This window comes from Rissa tridactyla, chromosome 6, assembly GCF_028500815.1.
Source record: "Rissa tridactyla isolate bRisTri1 chromosome 6, bRisTri1.patW.cur.20221130, whole genome shotgun sequence".
Taxonomy (NCBI): domain Eukaryota; kingdom Metazoa; phylum Chordata; class Aves; order Charadriiformes; family Laridae; genus Rissa; species Rissa tridactyla.
In genome coordinates, this window is record NC_071471.1 from 66,124,583 (window position 1) to 66,144,684 (window position 20,102).

Below are 20,102 nucleotides of genomic sequence, written 5' to 3' on the forward strand. Positions count from 1 at the left end.
ATCAGACCACTCAGCTGACTAGAAGATGACCTAATCCCATTCCCATTACTCACAAATGTAGTCCTGTTAACATAAATAGGACAACATCGAAGAATAATGGATTGCAACGGTTTGTTTTTTGTTTTTGTTTTTGTTTTTTTTTTAACATCTTATAAAATGTTATCCAGTTCACTTCTGCATTTCAAGATACAAAACCACGAGTTGGACACATTCCTGTGAAGAAACTATTTCATTACCACACATTTCCTGGAAAGGTGATGTTGCCTGAAGATACGGGAAGCTGGACTGGATGATCCGATCCCTTCCAACCTGAGTTACTCTATGATAAAAATGTCCCTATAGCACTTGGTGAAAAGAGACGTCCCATCCCAGAGAGTCATTAGATATTTTTAAAATTGACTGGCAATTTCTTTCCTGCCAGTGCTTTAGTCGGGAAGAAATAATTCAGCCTTGTTGGTTAGACGTGCTAATGGCCTTATTGCACAGACTGTTTCTTCAAGAGCGGATGTGACGAAGACAGATATTTAAATTCAACTTTTTCTCCTCTCTAAGGCTCTTCCGCTGTCTTCTCAGGGGTGGCTTTTCCTAACGCCTCACCAGACACTCTCCTGACCCCACACGGACGCGGAGTGCTGAGCAGGTGGAAGAGGTAAGTAAGTGCTGCTCATGCGGCAGATCCTGGAGGGGACGGAAAAGCTACTGATGGGAGGAAGACCCTAAAACAAGATTTCAGCTGCAAGCTGTGGAAGACAGAAGAGATGCCTTGGGGGCTAAACAACATCAAAGGACGAGAGCAGACCCCGGAGGGTGACAGAAATAGTTAGGGTTTAGAATTTACTTCCTTTACTCAATGGAATTTGAGTCATATTTACAAATACATCCACTTTCCTTGCATAAGAAAAGAAAAGGCTGTTTGGCTCAGTAGAGCTATTACACAGTTAATTGGACTGCAAATTCCTACGTACTCAGCTAATTACCCCGAGAGATGCGCAAGACTCTCCTTCCAGGCGCCTTAGCCCTGCCTAGGAGGAGGCGTCAGTCTGTCAAAAACTATCGCAGTAAATTTGTCAGTTTAGAAACTCATTTTCTGGACTACTTGAAAGGGAAATGCTTTGCAAAAGCAACCCGTGTTTTTTTCCTCCTATTACAATAAGATATTGACAATAACTTAACATTTGTTCAAAATGGTGAAAATCCCTTTTAATTATATAAATTTTCTGAAAAGCTTCATAGCTACAATAGTTTTATGAGTCATTTAGTAGAAAAGATTGAGGTTTTTAAGAGGATCCAGCTGTAACTTGCCCTGAGCACTGTACAAATTCTTTAGTAAGCACTGATGACTTTTTTTAATGTCTGTGATTGAAAAAAATACCCAGTAGTTTTGTTTATCAATGCAAAAACTTGTTTAAACATATTCAGAACTGTGTTTCTGTTTTTACTGAACATAATCTGTCTGTTTCTCTTATTAAGAATGCTTTCATAGACATGATCAAAATTATGAAACCGTATACCTCAGATTCACACAGAAGTTGAGAAAACATAATGGTGGTAAGTTTTGATGTTTTCTGAAGTAGGAAGACTACAAAATATCTCTACAGTGTTTTGGCTTGGGGATAAGTACTTTAAAAGCGTAGCACACGATGTTTTCCTTTCACCTAGAAGAGAGAAGTGATTTTTTTTTTTTTTTTTAAATTAATTATCCTAACTTCTGCATATATCATCCAAGTAAACTGAGTCTGACCTTTCCATTCCAGCCTTTCTGGGAGCCACCGTTTGGCACCACTGCGTGCCTGTGCTTTCCAATTATCTACCTGAAGGAAAAGATAAAGTAAGGATAAGTTAAGATATTGGTACAAAAACACTTAGATGTGATGGTGTTTGGTTTAAATATTAAGAATATAAACCATAAAATCTGCTCTGCTCTAGCGGGTCTCCCTTGGTCTCCCTCGGCTGGTCTATTTCTAGATTCAGAGGTGTTGCCTGAATGTTTTACCTCCGCAAACCGATAAAAGACGACAAGGTGCCAAATGTCTCCGAAGTCTCATGCTGGTTCTGCTGCCTTCACCGAAATGACGCGCCTACTACACATTCCTGGAATAAGAGTCTTCCTTTTGAGTTACTGACCTAAAAATGATGAGTACTGCCAGAATTGCATCACTCTCTGTCAAAATTAAGGGAGAAACAAAAGAAACACCCTCCTGAAATTCCTCCGATACTTTTACCAAGGCAGCCTCGCAGATCCCAGTGGAGACTTGAGGCTGTAACTCAACACATGATTTCGCATAATTGGATGCATTTTAAATTGCAGTCTGCTGGTGTTGCTAACCCTGGAGTCTGACCTTGGCGTTAATTTTTAAAAGTTTACTCTGCTGAAGCTTCTCCTTCTCAACTTCAGTGATGTTCAAAACAATGACAGAGCAGCTAATAACTACAAAGTGGGCAAATAACAGAACGCTCATCAAACTTTTTTTGTACTCAGATACCATTTTAAACACAAGCGATATTAGGAACAGAGCTCGATTTAAATGTGCTTTGACATGGAAGATGATACCGGGGGAGATAAATGTTTTAAATCAAACTCTATTTTAAGATAAGCACGGCATACAAAGTAGCTACTTGACTCTTGAATTTAAAAGTGCAGTTATTCAGATACGTACTTAAATATACAGAACTGTATGTGGAAAATATGTTCAATGAGCAATTTATTAGTAAAGAAAATACAACGTGCTCGGGCAGTATGCCATTTTATTTATTATTCTTCTTCAACTAATTTTTACAACTTGCCAAAGTGCATGCTCTATACTGATTTGAAGCCAAACTGAAAGTACAGGTGCACCAACATGTGAGAAAGTATTTCAATAGCCAAAGAAAAAGCTTATATTCAGAACTGAAGCTGTGTAAATCAACATCTTTGACTGCTTAGATGTGTGCCAGAGGAAGAAAAGGTCTCAGGAAGAAACAGACTGATGCTACAGCTGTCTCACAAAAATCCTGGGCTACAAACACACTCTTTTTTGTGTAACTTTACCATAAGATAAGCCAAAATATTTCTTTCCTAGGGACCAGGATTTATACTCAGCCCTAAATTTTCAGCAAAGCTAATTGCTACTTTGAAAACAGGTGTGGTAAGGGTCCGCTGCCCTGCATCGAAGATAGGCATTAAAACCAGTGCAAAGTGGGAATAACTGTTAATATTGAAATTTTTTTAGTGGCTTTTTAAACTCATTTTGAGCTGGTCTAATGCCAAATTTTGGCATTAATGTCAAAGTAAAACAAAAAAAAAAAATAATTGCACTTATTGAGAATTCCACAACTTTCTACTTAGTAAGGGTCTAGAGACAAAAAAAAGAAAAAAAAACCAAACAAAACAAAACAGTGAGCTTCCTGAGTTTTGCTGCTCACGAGAGGTGGTCTGAGAACAAGAGATTCACGGGTTTTTAGCAGATACGCTGCCAGCTTTTCTCACAGGCAGCAACAGACAGCGTAAAGTCCAGGGCCACATCTAAAATAAACACATTTTATACCTGTGGGAAGCAGGGGAGGTTAAGTTTTCCAACAGCCTAAATAATTAATATCCAGCAGTTGAGACACAAGCCGATATAACATACGGTGGCTCCACTGGGTGCCACAGCAAAAGGATAACAATAACCCAAATGTCAGGCTGACATCTGGTACCGTGCAAACTGCAAGGGCTACGATCAACTTGCCCAAAGGTTCTCAGACACTGACTCACTGTCCAAGTACCGCTCCTAGGCCAGCAATGAGAAAAAGACGAAATCCTGGAAAATTTATAATGAATTATGATCTTATTCCTCAGTTTAAGTGCACTGAAGAGAAAGCACTGCCTTCTAAAATACTTCAGAAGAAGTATCACTTTGTGTTTGGGACTGCAGTGAGGGGTTATTTCAACTGGCCAGTATTATGCCAGTAACTCTTCCCAAGCCAGAAGGAGGGCTGCTTGGATTATTGGATTATTGAGGGAAGGATGTTTCCCAGGACAGCGCAATAAGTGCTCCTGCCAGAAGATCATCGTTTCACAGCAAGATTTTGTTGGCAAAAAGAACTCTACTAGCCTCTCTGTCTATATATATATATCATCTCCCTTATAACTGCATCGCTCCTTGTTTATATGTCACTCTTTGAACAAAGCATGGACTCCATTAGGCTTTTGTCAGACTAAAAGCCACCATTTTCCTTTTGAAGACAAGTCAAAGGAGGAATCAAATAAAGCAGTGAAAGATTCAATCTTTTCTGTACCTGCTAATTGTCCTTCGGGTAATAAATAAATAAATATATAAATTCAGGGGCTTTGTAATTCAAGCAATTTACTTTGGGGGAAAGTTTGTGTACTTTTTTTGAGGCACTAGGAAAATCTGAGAAATCTGTTACTATTTGCGTTCACAGCATCTAGCGCGTTCCTGAAGCGTGATGCTTACTGGAGCGAGTCCGTTATTGCCTCCTGTAAGGAATCAGCTATTGCTTCTCATGCCTACCACAGGGAAACTCAACAAGCTCATTCTTCACCTTTTATATTCTGAGCAAGATGCTGTTAACTTCTACAGCTACCTTATATATTAGTATTTGATAAATCTTCAGGACAGCAACTACCTAAAAACTGTCTTCCTCTCCTTCTAAAATTAACATTTCACTCTTTACCTAAACACACAGCTCCCAGTTGCTAAAAACTGTCATTGCTGAGTGGTTTTCTCCTACTTCTTTATTTCTGAACACCTTAAAATATTGGGAGTTTGAGTGATCCTGTGATTGTGAGAGGGGTTTTGGCTACGTTTTCACAGAACTCTCTTTTCTCCAATGCTGGCTTTTTATAACACACATATTAACTGCAAAGTACAGCTATCTACTTACGCAGTTACAGCAGCTGTGTCTTGCAAGCCTACATGTTTCTTAGAGGGATACAGGGAAAAAATGCGATCTCCTCTTTCTTCAGATGAACTGGCTGTAACTAACGAGTCAAAGCTGAACATTCTCCTATTTTTAAGTTAGATGAGAAAGACACTGAATGTGTTTAACAGAAACCATTGCCAAAGTTGGCAACTTTTCAGACAAGTTAATGATGTCCCACAGGACACCATCAACAAACACTACCTTTTATTTTGAAAGCTCTTCGGCTAACACACTTATATGTAGGAAGCCCAAACAGGAACCACAAAGCTTTGTGGGCTTGCAGACGAAAAACACCCTAACCAACCCATCCTGACTGATGCATTTAGAAACTCATCTACTTATTTGCCTCCTTTCCCCCAAGACTAAAGGGACTGTCTAGTTTTAGGGGGACACACATCCCCACCCGTATTCAAGAATGCTATTCCCACCTTGACGTTTATTTCGCTGCGTTTTGCTCTATTTAGACTGTAGCTTTGAGCCACCCTTCCAAAGTCCAAGATAGTTTTCCAATGAGCCCTTCAGAAACTTGCTTTGATCCCAGTTCTGGCAGCCATCTCTCGTCACATATTTCATTTGTTACTTTAGACTTAAGTCCCTATCCAAAACAGTCCAAGAGCAAAGAAGACGAACAGCCTCCAAATATGGTGAGAGCTAAGCTGGTTTCTGGAGTAGTTTAGCACATCGGCGTGCGTAAGAATGAAGAGAACTGGAACGAGTTTTAAATAATGCTCTAAATAGACTGTGGTGAAATGTTCAGAACTTAAAACTACACAGAAAATCATGAAACAGATAAAAGAATAGCTAAGACCCCATTAGTAAATATAACTCTATGATCAACTCCAGCAACAAAACGTTGCTTCAACTGTCTGAAATCATGTCCGATGAAACAAAGGTTAAGCACAAGTCTTTAACTTAATATTTGGTTTATAAAGAGCTAGTAAAGTTTACACCATCAAATATGAAGGACAAGGTTTTTTCCAAAGCAGTTATACTGGACCGTTATAATAAAAATACTTTCCAGAAAAAATACTCCTCAGTATCCACCAGCTGAATCTTAATTCAGATCACAGACTGCTTTTGGTTTTAATTAGGATTATTTTACTTCTCCCCACTGTTGTTGGATATTTCTTTCATTTAGTGTCCCGATTTAAAATTCACGATATTTCACAGTATTCTGTGTGTGGATTAAGAGGAGGCCAATTACGAGAAGGTCCCAAATGGCAGTAACGTTAATTAAGCGACCTGTTACCTATATTGTAGCCAACAATAATCTGGCCTTTAACAATAGAGATATTTATACAAGTTTTTAAATGTGAAAATATAAGAAATAGGAAGTTGTCTATATTTGACCCTGGAAACACATAATCCTGGTATTGATGCTTCCCACACACAAAAAAAGTCAAGATCACTTCTTACAATGTGTCGGTATTTTTTCCCTTGGTCCTCAAGAGCAGTACCGAGTACCTGTTGTAATCTGAGTCCTATTCTCTTGACCTCCACTTTATAATGAAAAGAAAGCAAATTTCGATAAAGGAGCGCTGGAGGCTACATACCCAAATTTAGTTGCACTGCAGTTCAACACATGGGCTTGTACAATCCTTTAGTAAAACCTTAATTCTTCCAGAGCTCATTTTTAACTTCTACATTACACAAAAGAGTATATCAGATACTTCATCTCTGTATGTTTTGGAAAAAAATAATAGGGGATATCACAACATTACCTTACAATTTAAAATATGTAATTGTGGTAGCTTTGAATCATAACTCTAAAATATTGGAGCACATATTGATAAAGGAATTAAAACTATAAATTGCATGAGTGCTTTAGATTGTTTCTTGTTATACACATTTAATGATTTAGTTTAAAACAGCATGTAAAAACTCCTTTAAAATAGCCTATTAAAAAATGCTTATCCAAATGCAATTGCTATGCAGAAGGCAAGACTTTTCTCTTAAAAAAACCCTAACATTGTGCATTTTGTGCTTCAGCGTTCCTTAAAAATAAGTACTAAGTAATCTGCAATTAGCAAAACATAAGCATATTTAAGATATGAATTAGAAGTTAATGAAATAAGCTGCTTTAATGGGGAAAGCATTTTATTAGGAAATAAAGAATACTCATAGCCAGAGAGTCAGCAGCTGCTTTTAAAGGATGCCATTAAGCTGCCATTATTTTGACAAAGCTCTGGCCTCAGAGAGGCAGATACTCTTAATTCATTGTAGAAGTCCTTGGCAAATTACATAATATTCATTAAATTTAAACGGAGACCCTTGATGTCTCCTGTAAAGATGTCTCAGGGAGTCAATTTTCAAGGAATTGATAATGTAAGCAGAAAGTTATCGGAGAAGGAGACATTTCTCACCTAAGGCGACCCCGAATGAATCATTTAGAGAAGGAGGTGATATGACACATTTTGGTGGTTTATTTGTTAGATTCCCGGAGCCACACACCTACTTTGAGTGACAACAGAGGCAATCTGCCCAGCCACGTCCTGCATACACCAAATTTCCTCCGATGCTTCCTAACTTTTACAGGAAAGCGGTTCATTTAATCCCTGAAGTTAATACTACAATGTCAAAGGGACTAAAAAAAGCGGAGGCGACAGCTGGCTAAAGCACTGTGCTTCTGCCCGACATCTGCCTCGTACCTAACACCTCCGGAACTAATCCCTCTGTTAAACTCCCACCTTTTTTTTGGGTTTTCACCCTGACACTGATCCTGCTAGTGAAGGACGCTGTGTTAACTTTTTACGAAAAGAACCTGGCACGCGCTGGGCGAATACATCCCTTAAAATCCAAATCCTAGTCCTATTAACTTTTTGTGGTTGGTTTTTTTTGTATGCCAACAGTGGAATCTCCCCAATGCCGCTTTCGCTCATTCCCTCTATGTCACGCAGCAGATACTGTTAAGGCTGAAACGAACGGCCATCCCGGGAAATTTTTCCCCTTTTTAATATTTGGCCTCATTTAAATGCTGCACGTCCCCAAAACCTTTTTAAACTGCTTACTTTTAAAGTACAAACATGTCAGTATTTAGCCTCTGAGTGTACTTTTCTCTCCTAAATTACCATCCATTTATCAAAGACTGATCTATGTTGCTAAGTGCTGTAAAAACACATTGCAATAATCTCCATGTAATAGCCACTGGCTTCCAGCATTGAATATATTGATATTTCTATAAATATTACACAGACAATGCCACACCGTTTTCAAATTGGGCTGTACATAGCGTGGCAGTCTGCCATCATCATTACTCAGTAAGCAGTACAGACAAGAGAAAATAGTTTCCTTTAGAAGATAACCCAATGGCACTATTACGAAATAATCCAACAAAATAATCCAACATCTAATTTATTAATGCAGAATGAGAGACGGGATTTGCTTTTCATCATCATTGTTTATAACTTTACTAACATGCCCAGTGTTACGCAGAAGGGCAACGTATCCCAACTGAGCTGCACCCAGAGCATGCACAACACTCCCAAAAAACCAAATTAAACAAAATATGGAAATGAAATTCTGATTTTGACGCCGTATGGTTCCATAAAGAATTAAATTTAATAAATGTAACTGGACAGAGAATTATCCTTAATGATACTTCTAGTTTACATCTACATGTTTCAATAGCTCTTTAACTGCTAAACTATATTTAAAATATCCCTGAAAACCTTTATCGGGGGCTTGAGATGTTAAATAATGAAAACTCAAAACCCAACTCTGTGCTGGGGAAAGTGGAAGCTATTTAATCAAGCTGGACTCTTACATCGTCAATAGAATTACACTCGGTATCAACTAACAAACATGATGCCTGTGCGGTAGGGAAACTGCACTGGCTCCATTTTCAAATGGGCGTAGGAACCGAGATTAAAGTTACCAGATGTGAATTACAGATGGAAGCTGGTATTTAATATGCAGCATGGTGCTGTCCTCATTCCTCATCTACTCACCCACTGGCACAGTTGCAAAGTCAGCCAGACATGGGTTGAAACAGCTGGCGGAAACCTGTGTAATGAAGCATGTGTAAGTACATGTACAGCTCAAAAATGGACTGATTTCCCATAACCACCACGTTTCATGGATACCTCAACGAGAAGAACCCTTTCTAAACCTCATAAGTCCGTAGCTGTACGACGAAGGACCTAGTCACCGAGCAAGTTAACTGCAAGGAAAGGAACTGCATCCCAGTGAAATTCAAGCCACCAAGTAACTGGGTGAATTACTCACAATGTCCTTCTCCTGAGCCAGAACTGCTCTTCGTATCTCCACAGCATCCAGAAAACCTACTACTGTCAGGGGACAGACTTTGCTGTCTTGCTGCCTCAATGAAGAGGAAAAGACGACAGGCAAAAGCAGGTTTTTTTTGCAGAGAAAAGTGTGTTGAAAAACTTATGGGAGCATTGAAAAAAACACCTATGGGGCAGGGAAGGTGGGAGAGGAGGCTCCACTCTTCTGTCACTCTGGCTGGGTTTTATCCTCCCAAGTAGGGAGAGAAATATGCATCATGTTTTCCATAGCAAAATTTGCACGGTGTCTGTCCTCATGCTAAACGCCATTCTGGCCTGCGGTGCCAAAGGCCTCCTAGTAATATTTACACAACCATAGAATCAGAGGAAGGTGCATTTTAAAGAGACTGCAGCTGTCATATAAAAGAGACATACATATTAGCACATTCAGAACACGTCTTTTTTTTCACTAATTCTAAGTTTTGGACACTAGTGAAAAGATTTCCCTTAATGGCTACCCTGCAAACAGCTGGGATATTCATTTAGAGCTGTCCTTAAGGAAATACCTCTCTGCGGTCTGAGAGTCTTAACAGCACGGGTCTTACAAACACGTTTTTAAGCGGAGCTTAGGAGTTACGTGCTTTGCGTAACACAGATTAATATCACAATTCAAGACATACGGCGGTAGTGCATTGTGGTGCTTTATTAGTGTTAGACATGCAATATTTATTTAACGAACAGAAATTAAAATATTAAGATAACATTGTAATCAAAGTAAAGGAGTTGAAGTCGCAATAATGAAACAAAAATAAAGTTCTTCATGCATTCTAAGTTTATAGTTCTCACATGTGCATATAGTTGTGATTCTGTACCATTATTAAATGTAGACAAACTACCATTGATTGCACGAGACGAAATCAACCCTTAAGTTATAGGTAATGTTCGTATCTTTTACAGACTTCCTATATAACCTGGATCTTCAGCTTTTTATAGCACATTGTAATACGAGACATCTGGAAGCTTCTAAGATGAATAGGAATGGCTCTACCATTTGTAACATACAGTGGCTTCTTCAACGTACAAATTATAAAAGATACAGCAAATGCCCACCACGCTTTAGGAGACCATGACGTTTTCAACAGAAACAAATCTCAAAACCCTTCATGAACAGATTAAAGTGCTACCTATTGCATATTAAATACTTCCAGTGACTGTATCTACATTTAGAAGTTATAAATCCCTGAAAATAGGGTTTCATAGCGAAAGTGCTGACAGACCCTTAAATCTAGCATCATCAACACAGCAGCGCTATAGTCCTTCACCATGGACTTCAAACAGAGGAAGTTAGTCAACATGCTTTAAATATCACCATTTCAAGCCCACAGCGAACGCCTCTATCGTAGCTACAACAGTAATGGATACACAAAGAGCAAAAAAGCATGAGCTTACTTTACATACTTGATGTAGGACAATAATTTTTCTTTAAAGCTGGAAGTGGAAATAAACCTCCAGCGCAGCAGTAAACACATTAAGACAGCAGTTCTGTTTGTTGTAAAGATGCATCTAAGGGCGGGCATCCTGTACAGAAAGAAACGCAGACTGGTACCTAATGAGCATGACTTTCATTAGGTCCCCAAATCAGGAAAGCTTTCGAAATGCAAGGCAACATTTTCACAGCTGGAAAATTACAAACAATTCTTGATACAGAGACAACAGCAATAAATGCAGTTATGTATAACCCAGGGAGAATGCTACATTCATTAGCAGGTGGAAACCCGAGCTAAACGTAAAATAGAGCAGCAAGAGGTAACATATAAATATTAAACATCCTCCTTGAATGGCAGAAAGTTTAAATTGGTTGCTTACAACATTAAAGTATGGCCTTAATATTTGTTCTTTAAAGTAAGTAAAGTACATGGCTATGGGCAGAGGCTATGTTTCAAAGGGTAATTTCAAAGTATAGTGTGTGCACGGATGAGCCCTTATGCGAATTTTTGAGAGGAAAAAAAAAAAAAATCAAAAAAATGTGGAGATGTCCAAAATTTTCATCCATACATTTTAAAGGACAAGAAAGAGTGACCGTAAGTGGCAAGTTATTGTGGTTTTACAATGATCTGCAAGAAAGTCTACAACTTTATCCTGTTGGGAGAAACAGAACTTTCTTTGTTTTCAACATATAAATTACTTCGTATGAAGTGTCTTCACTTGAAAGCTGCGCGGTTCAAAAAATACATGCGGGGTGAAGATGCTTTTCAAAACTTTTCAAAATACAGAAATATGTTACAATTCTCACTCTAAGCGGAAAATGATGTGTACGTAATCCTTCCAGAATTGCTCCAAAAGCTGACTATATCTTTAGCTATAGGAACCCTATAAAAATATTTTCACAGTTGTAAGTGTCCCATTCTGCCTCTCTCAGTAACTTTACCTTTTCCTAAGTTGCATTTGTTGTTCTCCCCTCTTTCTTGATAAACTGTTAGAAACAAAAGGTGCTTTTATTCACTTACAGATCAGATAAAGACTAGATAGCACATTCAAAGCTTCACGAAATTTCTTCACTAATGCACAAAAATTGATCTTTTCGCTACCTTTAATCTGCTTATCGTTCTTGGTATGCAAATATGTCAAATGATCTGCTCTTCGTCAATTATGCAGTTTGATATTCTACATTTACATTCTAAAAGAAGTGATTTCAGAGGTGCTAAATATAGTAGAGTTTCATTTTAATAATTATAAGTTGGCTTGCAAGTGAAAAGTCATTGGAGCATACACTCTCGGGTTAGTTTACTTTAGTTAAACCCCGTTGGTGTGTATGATTTAATCATTGCAGATATTACAGATGGTCTCATACCAGTTAGTCTGAAAATGACTGTGGAATTCAAAACAATTGCACAACACTTCCCCATTAACAACATGAGAAAACCACTTGCTTCGGCCAAACATTTGAAAATGTTTAAGAACTTTTATGGAAATACTGAGTAACTGAAATACATCTTGGTGTAATTAGGAAATTAAAATCTAATTGAGTGCAAAACCTAACTTCCAACAGTAAATGTACCATAACTTAGTACATAACCTTTGGCACTTTGAGTATATTACAACAAATTTACAGTCATTTAGATCTCAAGTGGGTCAAAGGAACATTCATGTGGTTTATGAGGTACCGACCGCGATAAATCCTTAGGTTGTCAAAAGAGAGACTACCTGATGAAGTGGGCCCTTTTCTGGGCTACAAATGTCTAAATGCAGAACACTACAATTAGGCAGGGCTTGAATCACTCAGGATCCATCCAGGCACAACGATCTACACTAAAGGATCTCAACGCTGGGTTGGGAACACCCAAACTGCACAGATTTTAGGGACATAGCGCTAGGGGGGTGGGAGGTAGTTCCTAAAGGAAAGGAAGGAAAGGAAGGAAAGGAAGGAAAGGAAGGAAAGGAAGGAAAGGAAGGAAAGGAAGGAAAGGAAGGAAAGGAAGGAAAGGAAGGAAAGGAAGGAAAGGAAGGAAAGGAAGGAAAGGAAGGAAAGGAAGGAAGAAAAATGCAAAAAAGTAGTAAACTAAATCTGAGAACAACTGTACAGAGAAATGTTTTTTTCTAACAATTCTGTACTGTCACACAATACTAACATTGCCAAAAGCATTCAGATAAAACTTTTTCAACTTTTCCAGATCAATTAATTAATTACCCAAGATGCTACTACTTTTTGCAGATTTAAAAATGAAAATATATTTAGATCTTTTACAACAACAACAAAAAATTTGAGTTTAATTTCGAGCTTCTTTTCCTCCTCAGCAACAGCCATTACGTGGTGCTGTAAGAAAAAAAACAGATCAGGTGTAGAGAAAGAAGAGGAGGAGGAGAAGACAGTCAGTTTTCTTAAACCCAAATCTAAAATATTCTCTATACTTTTTTTTTAAATATCATCTTACTGTTTCACAGCAACTGAGACTTGTATAAAGGAAATTAAAATCTATTTATGTTAATATTCTGAGGATTCTTCTCCTACAATACTTTCCCATTATATATTCACTATATTTTTCCAATTTATTGAATAATAGGTACCTTTTTCATATGTCATTTTACAAACAAGTATGAAATGATCAGGAAGACATTTACTACATTCTTCTTTCATTTGCCTCAATGAAAACTGACTTACAAGGACTACAGATTTTTTTTTTAATGAAAAGCCTTTCTAAGTACTCTATATGTGTTTAAGCAACATAGCCTATTTCTAAAGGCATATACTTTGTTGTCATAAGATTTAAAAAAACCTAAGACAGATATCTATCATGTAAAACTCAACCTTAAATTGAGTCAGTTCTATATTTTTTGAATTATCCTGTCTATTTAAGTCAGTCTGTTCATTTCTCCTACATTTGCACTGTAGTAGACTTTGAACAAAGTATTCATATCTTTATTCCATACTTTTCTCCAGTCCTATCTCCAACTCTATTAACACTGTTCAAAGTACTTTAACATATAAAAAGGCATGCAATAACTTCATACAAAAAGATCCTCAAAACAACCTTGTGACATGAGCTCACTACCAAAGTTCAATCATTAAACACAAAATTCAGCATTTAAGTGTAAAATAACTGACTCCAGCATGTGCCATTACCGAAATGGCATGGTATTTTTTTACATTGTTATAGAAAAAGCACATCGTATAGAATACAGCATTTACTCTGCAAAGATTGTGCATCACTGTTTTCCTCTACTATGTGTAGAACAAACCACATTCCATTGCAACAAACCACACGTAGGTTTAGTAAAGCGTACTGCACTGGCTTGAAAACAGCGGTCTCGAAGGCATGCTGTAATACCAGAATCGATATATTTGCATAATACCAATAATCATCCAAGAAAACATTCATAACAGCACAGACTTCCCAACTGAAACTGCCACATGGTGAACACTAAGCTATTATATAAACTGCATGGACATACTTAATGCATATTATTTACTGTACTGCAAGTATTCCGTACCTAAAGGTGTTTTCAAAAAGAAAGAAAAAATGTTATTTAGGTAATCTAACAGAATATGACTTTTGGCAGTCCCTGCTAGTGTTCAGAGTAAAAAAAAAAAAAAAAAACCAAACGAAAAAAACCCACACCATCGTCCTGTCCTCCCCTGGTTCCTGGAATTTCTTAGGAGACAAGGAATGAAGAGAAGTCAAAACGTTCAAGTGTGGTTTCTTTTCACTAACGTATTCAGCAGAAAGTACCATCAAGTATCACTGTCTTAACTTTTGGAAAATTTGCCAGCTTTTCGAGAAGGTTCATATGGCACTCTGAGAATACTAGGTGTTTCTTCCATCACTCGTACAAGAAGATTATCAATGTAATCCTCAAGTTCACGAATATGAGTGTCCTTCTTCTTAAGTTGCTCTTTATGCTTCACCAGCTCCTGCAAAACCTCTTCATAAGTGAGATTACGGTATCCTGCAGTGGCGTCGAAAGGATTGCCATCCTACAGATAAGTTTAAAAAAAAAACACCAGATTTTATTAAATAGTTGAGTGCTCTGAACAAGTTGATGGGTTACCGCTTTTCACGTTTTTCATGTGCACCTCTTGACAGAAGCAGCATCTCTTAGACAACGTACCTCCATTTGCTCTAGAGCTTCTCCCTTCGGTACCCCCACTGGAGCAGAAAACTGGAGATAATTTAAAATAAGTTTCCCACATTGTCATCTCAGAAAAAAAATAATATTGTTCTCGGAGAGATGTGTACGCAGTTAATGACTATATGGGCAGTAACCACAAGAACAGTCAGCAGCTCCACTTTGGGAAACTGACTATGTGGTAACCTTAATTATAGAGGAACAAGAGAATGCCCTGAGAATTCAAGTCCTACTGTAACTTTCCCGAGTCTCACCTTTAAAGCATATCATAGCAAAACGTTTACTTAGTTTTAAATGACATCAGCCCTCATCTGTCTCTCTTACTCTGTTTTTAGTCATCAATGGTTCTCCAGGCCTTGGCCTCTGAATCATATAATAAAACTTTCAATTTTGAATTTCATGTGAAGTTAAAAGGCTGCATCTTATTTGCACCACAGCACTTAAGACAGAAATATGTACTACTGAAAGATCTTGCTTGCATCAAAGCAGAAGGGGCCCAGAATTAAGCAGTAGGGAAAACAGAATTCTTTCTGTAATGATTTCTGATGACCCAGTAAGTGCAGGTACTAACAGAGATGGAAAAATCAGTCCCCTTAACAAAGGGCAATATGCGATCTATAATACTATAAAGGTGAACAACTTATTCTGTGTCAAGAAGAGTTAGCTGTGACCTTAACTAACCAGATTATGAAATATTTGGAAATGTGTAACTGAGAAAAAGATTGAGAGAGCTGGTTTATAAAAGTATTAGCACTGTCAGACATGCAAAGCAGGAAGTTTTAGCTGATTCAGAAATGGAGACATTTAAAAGATACGGAACCTCTAACTAATTAAAATAATCTAAGTTCTCAAATCCTACACCTCAAACAGGGCAGAAGAACACACGGTAGCTTTTGTTTACAGTAAGAACTTGCCATTAAAAATGATAAAGCTTGCACAGCTAGGAAGCACACCACATAACAACATCATATTCATTCCTTTTCCCCGCTTCATTCCTTTTCATTCCTTTTCTTTCCATACAGCTCCGTATTTACACATTGGCATATGTCGAATAATTAAAATATGCAGGTGGCCGAAGTTTTCAAATAAACCTAATTAAAAGTGATGGGGCACTGCAAATAGGTTGAAGTACGACAGATCAATCAGCCTCTCTCCATCAATTATATTCTCATAGCACCTCTTGCAAATATGTGCTTTTAAGGGTTGCTCGCTACATTTGAGCTATTTAATGTCACATTTATGTGTACGTATTCAGAATTTTGAACTATATTATCAAGTTACAATATTGTAAGTGATCAATAACTAGGTCAATAACAGGAATTAAGATGCAATGATGTCATTATATTATATAAAGTTTACTGGAAAATTGTGTGTAAAAATGTTAAAGACGTTAAAGATGCTTTAAAGATGTTTGGTCATACATATGCTCTATATAGATCTTTGGGAGGAATAACCTATCACATTAATTACACAACATTCTAGTTAAAGGGTTTTAGTACTTAGAAATAAGTATTGTTGAAGTTAAGATTTTAAATGTTCAGCTTGAGCAAATAAGTGATACTTAAATGTATAAGGAACAATTATATCTTTACAAAAACAGCTACCAAAATTTTAATACAAAACATTAATCTTATAATGAAATATGAAGAAAAAAAGGTTCTAAATGCTAAGCTACGCAAAGAACGATTGTCTCAGCTACAAAATACTACTGGGGTACACACCGACAGCCAGAGGAAATGGAGTTAGATAAAACGGAAGGCCTGGCAATCTCTGATCATCTCTTTATTGTTCTAATGAGGAATTCTGCTCTGGGAATATCATCTAAGCTACTTTCACATCTTTTGTCCTACTTACTTCATCTTCCTTTCAGTTCTTAATTAGGCCTTAAAGAGCTCATGCTGCCCTTTCAACTGGCTACTGCTCCCATTTAAACGCTGCTTTCAGAGACAGGTGTTGGCACCAGAGTAGAAGACATACAAACATAATTACTAAATGTGACGCACAAGGAAGAAATATAATAACTTGGTGAGGGCTATTATTGCAGAACCTAATAATAAATTACTTCAAACACCTTAGAAAGCAATCTTGAACATTAAAAAAATAATATATATATTCAAATGGTTTCATTCAAAACTATGGTTGAGATATAGTTTCTTCTCCTCCTAATTTGTATTTTGTATTAAATGAGCACCACCTCATAATCCTACAACTGACATTCAGGATAGCTGGTATTCCAAAAGAAAAATCATCAAGGATTTCTTTTATCACCTTTAAATCCTTTAAATAAAACAATTCACATCTTATTTCTTAAAAGAATTAAACCGATGCTTTCACCAGCAATAAATTACATGATTTGCGGTAGTACATTTGCAAGCACATAGAAACTGTAATTATGGTTACTTTACAGACAATAGCTGCTAAGTTAAATCAATTTTTTGATGTCGCTTTTTGTCAGAGATTAAGTAACCGCCTGGTAGAATTCAGTTTACTATCTGATCAAAGACAGCCTTCATATACTCTGACATCTCCCACCAGTTACTTACATTATAAAAACTTGGGCGTTTACAATAACATCAAATGTTATTACAAGTCATTTACATAAACCAGCAAAAAACAAACAGTACAAAGTCCTATTTGCTTGTGAAAATTGTTTTCTATATATTTTAAAGATTGAAAACAAACCCACTTTTAAAGATTTCATCTATTCACAGAATAAATTCCAGCAAGACCACATTTTCCTTCAAACAAAGACACCGCATAGGAAATCTGTGGATTTTTTTGGTCTTAGTACACAATTTATTCCAGGAACTTTTAGAGTCAAAAGTGTATTTTGAATAATGTTAGTATTTCTATTTTTAGTATTTTCTGAGAGGCTGTTCCTTTATTATTTGTACTATTAATCCTACCCTGTATCAGTTCATTACTTCCATTTTGATTTGCCATCTAAAGACTGTCCTCAAGTTTTCAACTATAGTGACAGGAAACTCCTGTTAGGCCAATTAATACATCACTGCCTAACGCAGGGTTCCTCACCGGACTATTACTTCTCTAGAGAAATACCCCACAGCAACAGTCTTCTTTTTACTTTTTGTGCAAAGATCTAATTTTTCCCTTCTTCTCTACATCATCATACCAGAAGTACACTATCTATTGAGTGTAGAACTCTTCTTTGTTTCCAAATTTATATTAAGCCTGTGATTTTCTAATTAGATCTTCTGGATATTTGAAAAGAAAAACAACAAAAAAACCCCCAACATTTCCTTATAAGCGGTTAAAAAAGAATAATAGCTTATATTGTGTCAAGCACCAATAAATTGGCATTTACTGATGGCAACGCTTCGTAACTCACCATTGTTCTCCTGAGGTCCTCAATGCCAGGAGGATTCATACTGAAACTGTGGGAAAAAAAACAAACCCCCAGATATTAGCACTGCATATTTATCTGACCAAAATATATACTCGAAGGCACTACTGAATTAGGTATATAGCTATAAAATATTTAATACTATTTATTTTGTTGATTTGTTGAACTTACAAAAAGTAGGAAAATATTCAAAGTTAATGGAAATTTTCATGTATTCTCTGTTCACAATTCTTTCGTATTCTTTTTGTCATAGAATTGGAATAAGTAACTAAGGAATGCAAGAAAGGGTATTACAGACTGGCCTTCCCTAGCTCTTCTCTTGTCTCTACACTTACCTTGAGATTCTAAGCAAAAAGAGATACTTTACATGAAACATTCTGGAAACAGGTCCCTGGGATGAGATTGTTAAAAAACACCACCAAAACCCCGCAGACTAACATGTATTCCCAGCTTTCATGGCAGCTTCCAGAGGAGAAAGGTCCTTCAGAAATTCCAGCGAGATCACCACCTTAAGTCAGAGCTGAAAAGCCATCTTCTGTCAGCAATATTGGTTTTGTACTTAAAATCCAGTAAATCTATTCTTTTACAAACCTAGTGACTACCCCACATATTCAAAAAGCAAAGCTGTTTCATGATGTAGTTGAGATTTTTTCCTTCCTCATCTGCAAAGGTGCAGCTGATATTGATAAAAGCAGCCACTGTCTAAGTGTCAGGCCTAAGAATCAGTCCACTGATCTCTCAGGCCGATGCAATTATTAGCAAATATCTTTGAAAATCAGTGCTGCTGTGTTCTTAGGTACTTGCTACAGCAAGTTTGGAGAGAAAGCTAACCCTCTGAAAACGTGTTTGGAATTTGGATATGGCTCACAAGTACTATTTACATGGTAGCATCATAGCAGACATCCCATCCCAGAATCTACTATTTAGTTCGATTGCATGTACTGGCGGTTAAGGGTGACGTTTGATGACTGAGAATAATGCAAAAAGTTACAAAAATATGTTTACACTATTTTCTTAATTTTAAAGGGAGCTTAAAGTAAGGGACATGTATTTTGTGACTGTTCATCACTCTATTACCTGAATTTATAAGCCATGTATTTCATGGTATAAAAGTGGAAGGGACGTAATTTACAAAAGTAAATGACGTAAAATGTAAAACCTGATTTGTTCTGTAAGAAATTTTTTTTGTTTACATTAATTTATTTTTTTTTTTTAACATTACAATTTTTTCTTCCGTACATTCTTTTTCATTTCCAAAGTAGGCAGGCTTTTGCTCATACAGAAATCCCGTGAACCATCTGCTGGCCCGGGGATATTAGATAAAGATTGGATTACGCAAACAGTCACAACTGGAAATCAAGAGGTGTCTGACGAATCCAATTCTGGCTAATTCCCATTATACCTGTTTGTAACGGTGATCCGCAGCAGTCTGCCTAGTTTGCTGGAGACCAGTTTTGAATGAGGGGCCTCTTTCATCGGGTATTGTCTAAAAAGCTGAAGGCAGGAACCCTCCCTCCCAGCCTGCCTTTTAGTTTCACGCTGATGTGTCAAACACATGATGAACTTGCTTCATTCATGGCTGCCTTTTGTGATCCCAGTACAAAAAAAACTGAGTTAACTGAACTGGATCGAATTAGCTTGGTGAAAACCAAGAATGTCTCTATTTAACGAAGTGTGGCGTTAATTTGGGATATCTTTCTTTTGGGACTGTTTCCTCATGTTAGACAAGATATAGAATAATACGGCCTGACTGCTCAACTGAGTGACTTTCTGAAAGGTTAAAAAAGCAAGATCTTTCATTGCCCTGAATGACTTTATAGTTTCTGTGAAATAAGTTCTGGGACTCCTTTTCATAGCAGCAGCTTAAAAGAAAAGCAGCAGGTCTGACTACGAAAAGTTACATTTGAAAATTAGAAATATAAATCACTGGCAATATGGACTAATTTTTTTTTTTTTTTTTTTTTAAAGCTAAAAAACCTGCGATC

General features: G+C 37.1%; 1 protein-coding gene across 3 annotated transcripts in view; it reads right to left on the reverse strand.

Moving 5' to 3' along the window:
* Positions 1-2,740: 2,740 nt before the first annotated feature.
* The window catches only part of RAB11FIP2 (RAB11 family interacting protein 2), a 42,387-nt gene continuing 25,025 nt past the window's right edge, over positions 2,741-20,102 (reverse strand). For 2 of the 3 annotated variants that reach the window (XM_054206505.1, XM_054206506.1), the window contains exons 4-5: positions 18,103-18,148; positions 2,741-14,601 (exon numbers count right to left, since the gene is read on the reverse strand). In XM_054206505.1, coding sequence (XP_054062480.1) covers positions 14,374-14,601; positions 18,103-18,148 — 274 coding nt within the window. In that variant the 3' untranslated portion in view covers positions 2,741-14,373. The remainder of the gene's footprint in view (positions 14,602-18,102; positions 18,149-20,102) is intronic. The other variant, XR_008467106.1, reaches the window with a different exon arrangement.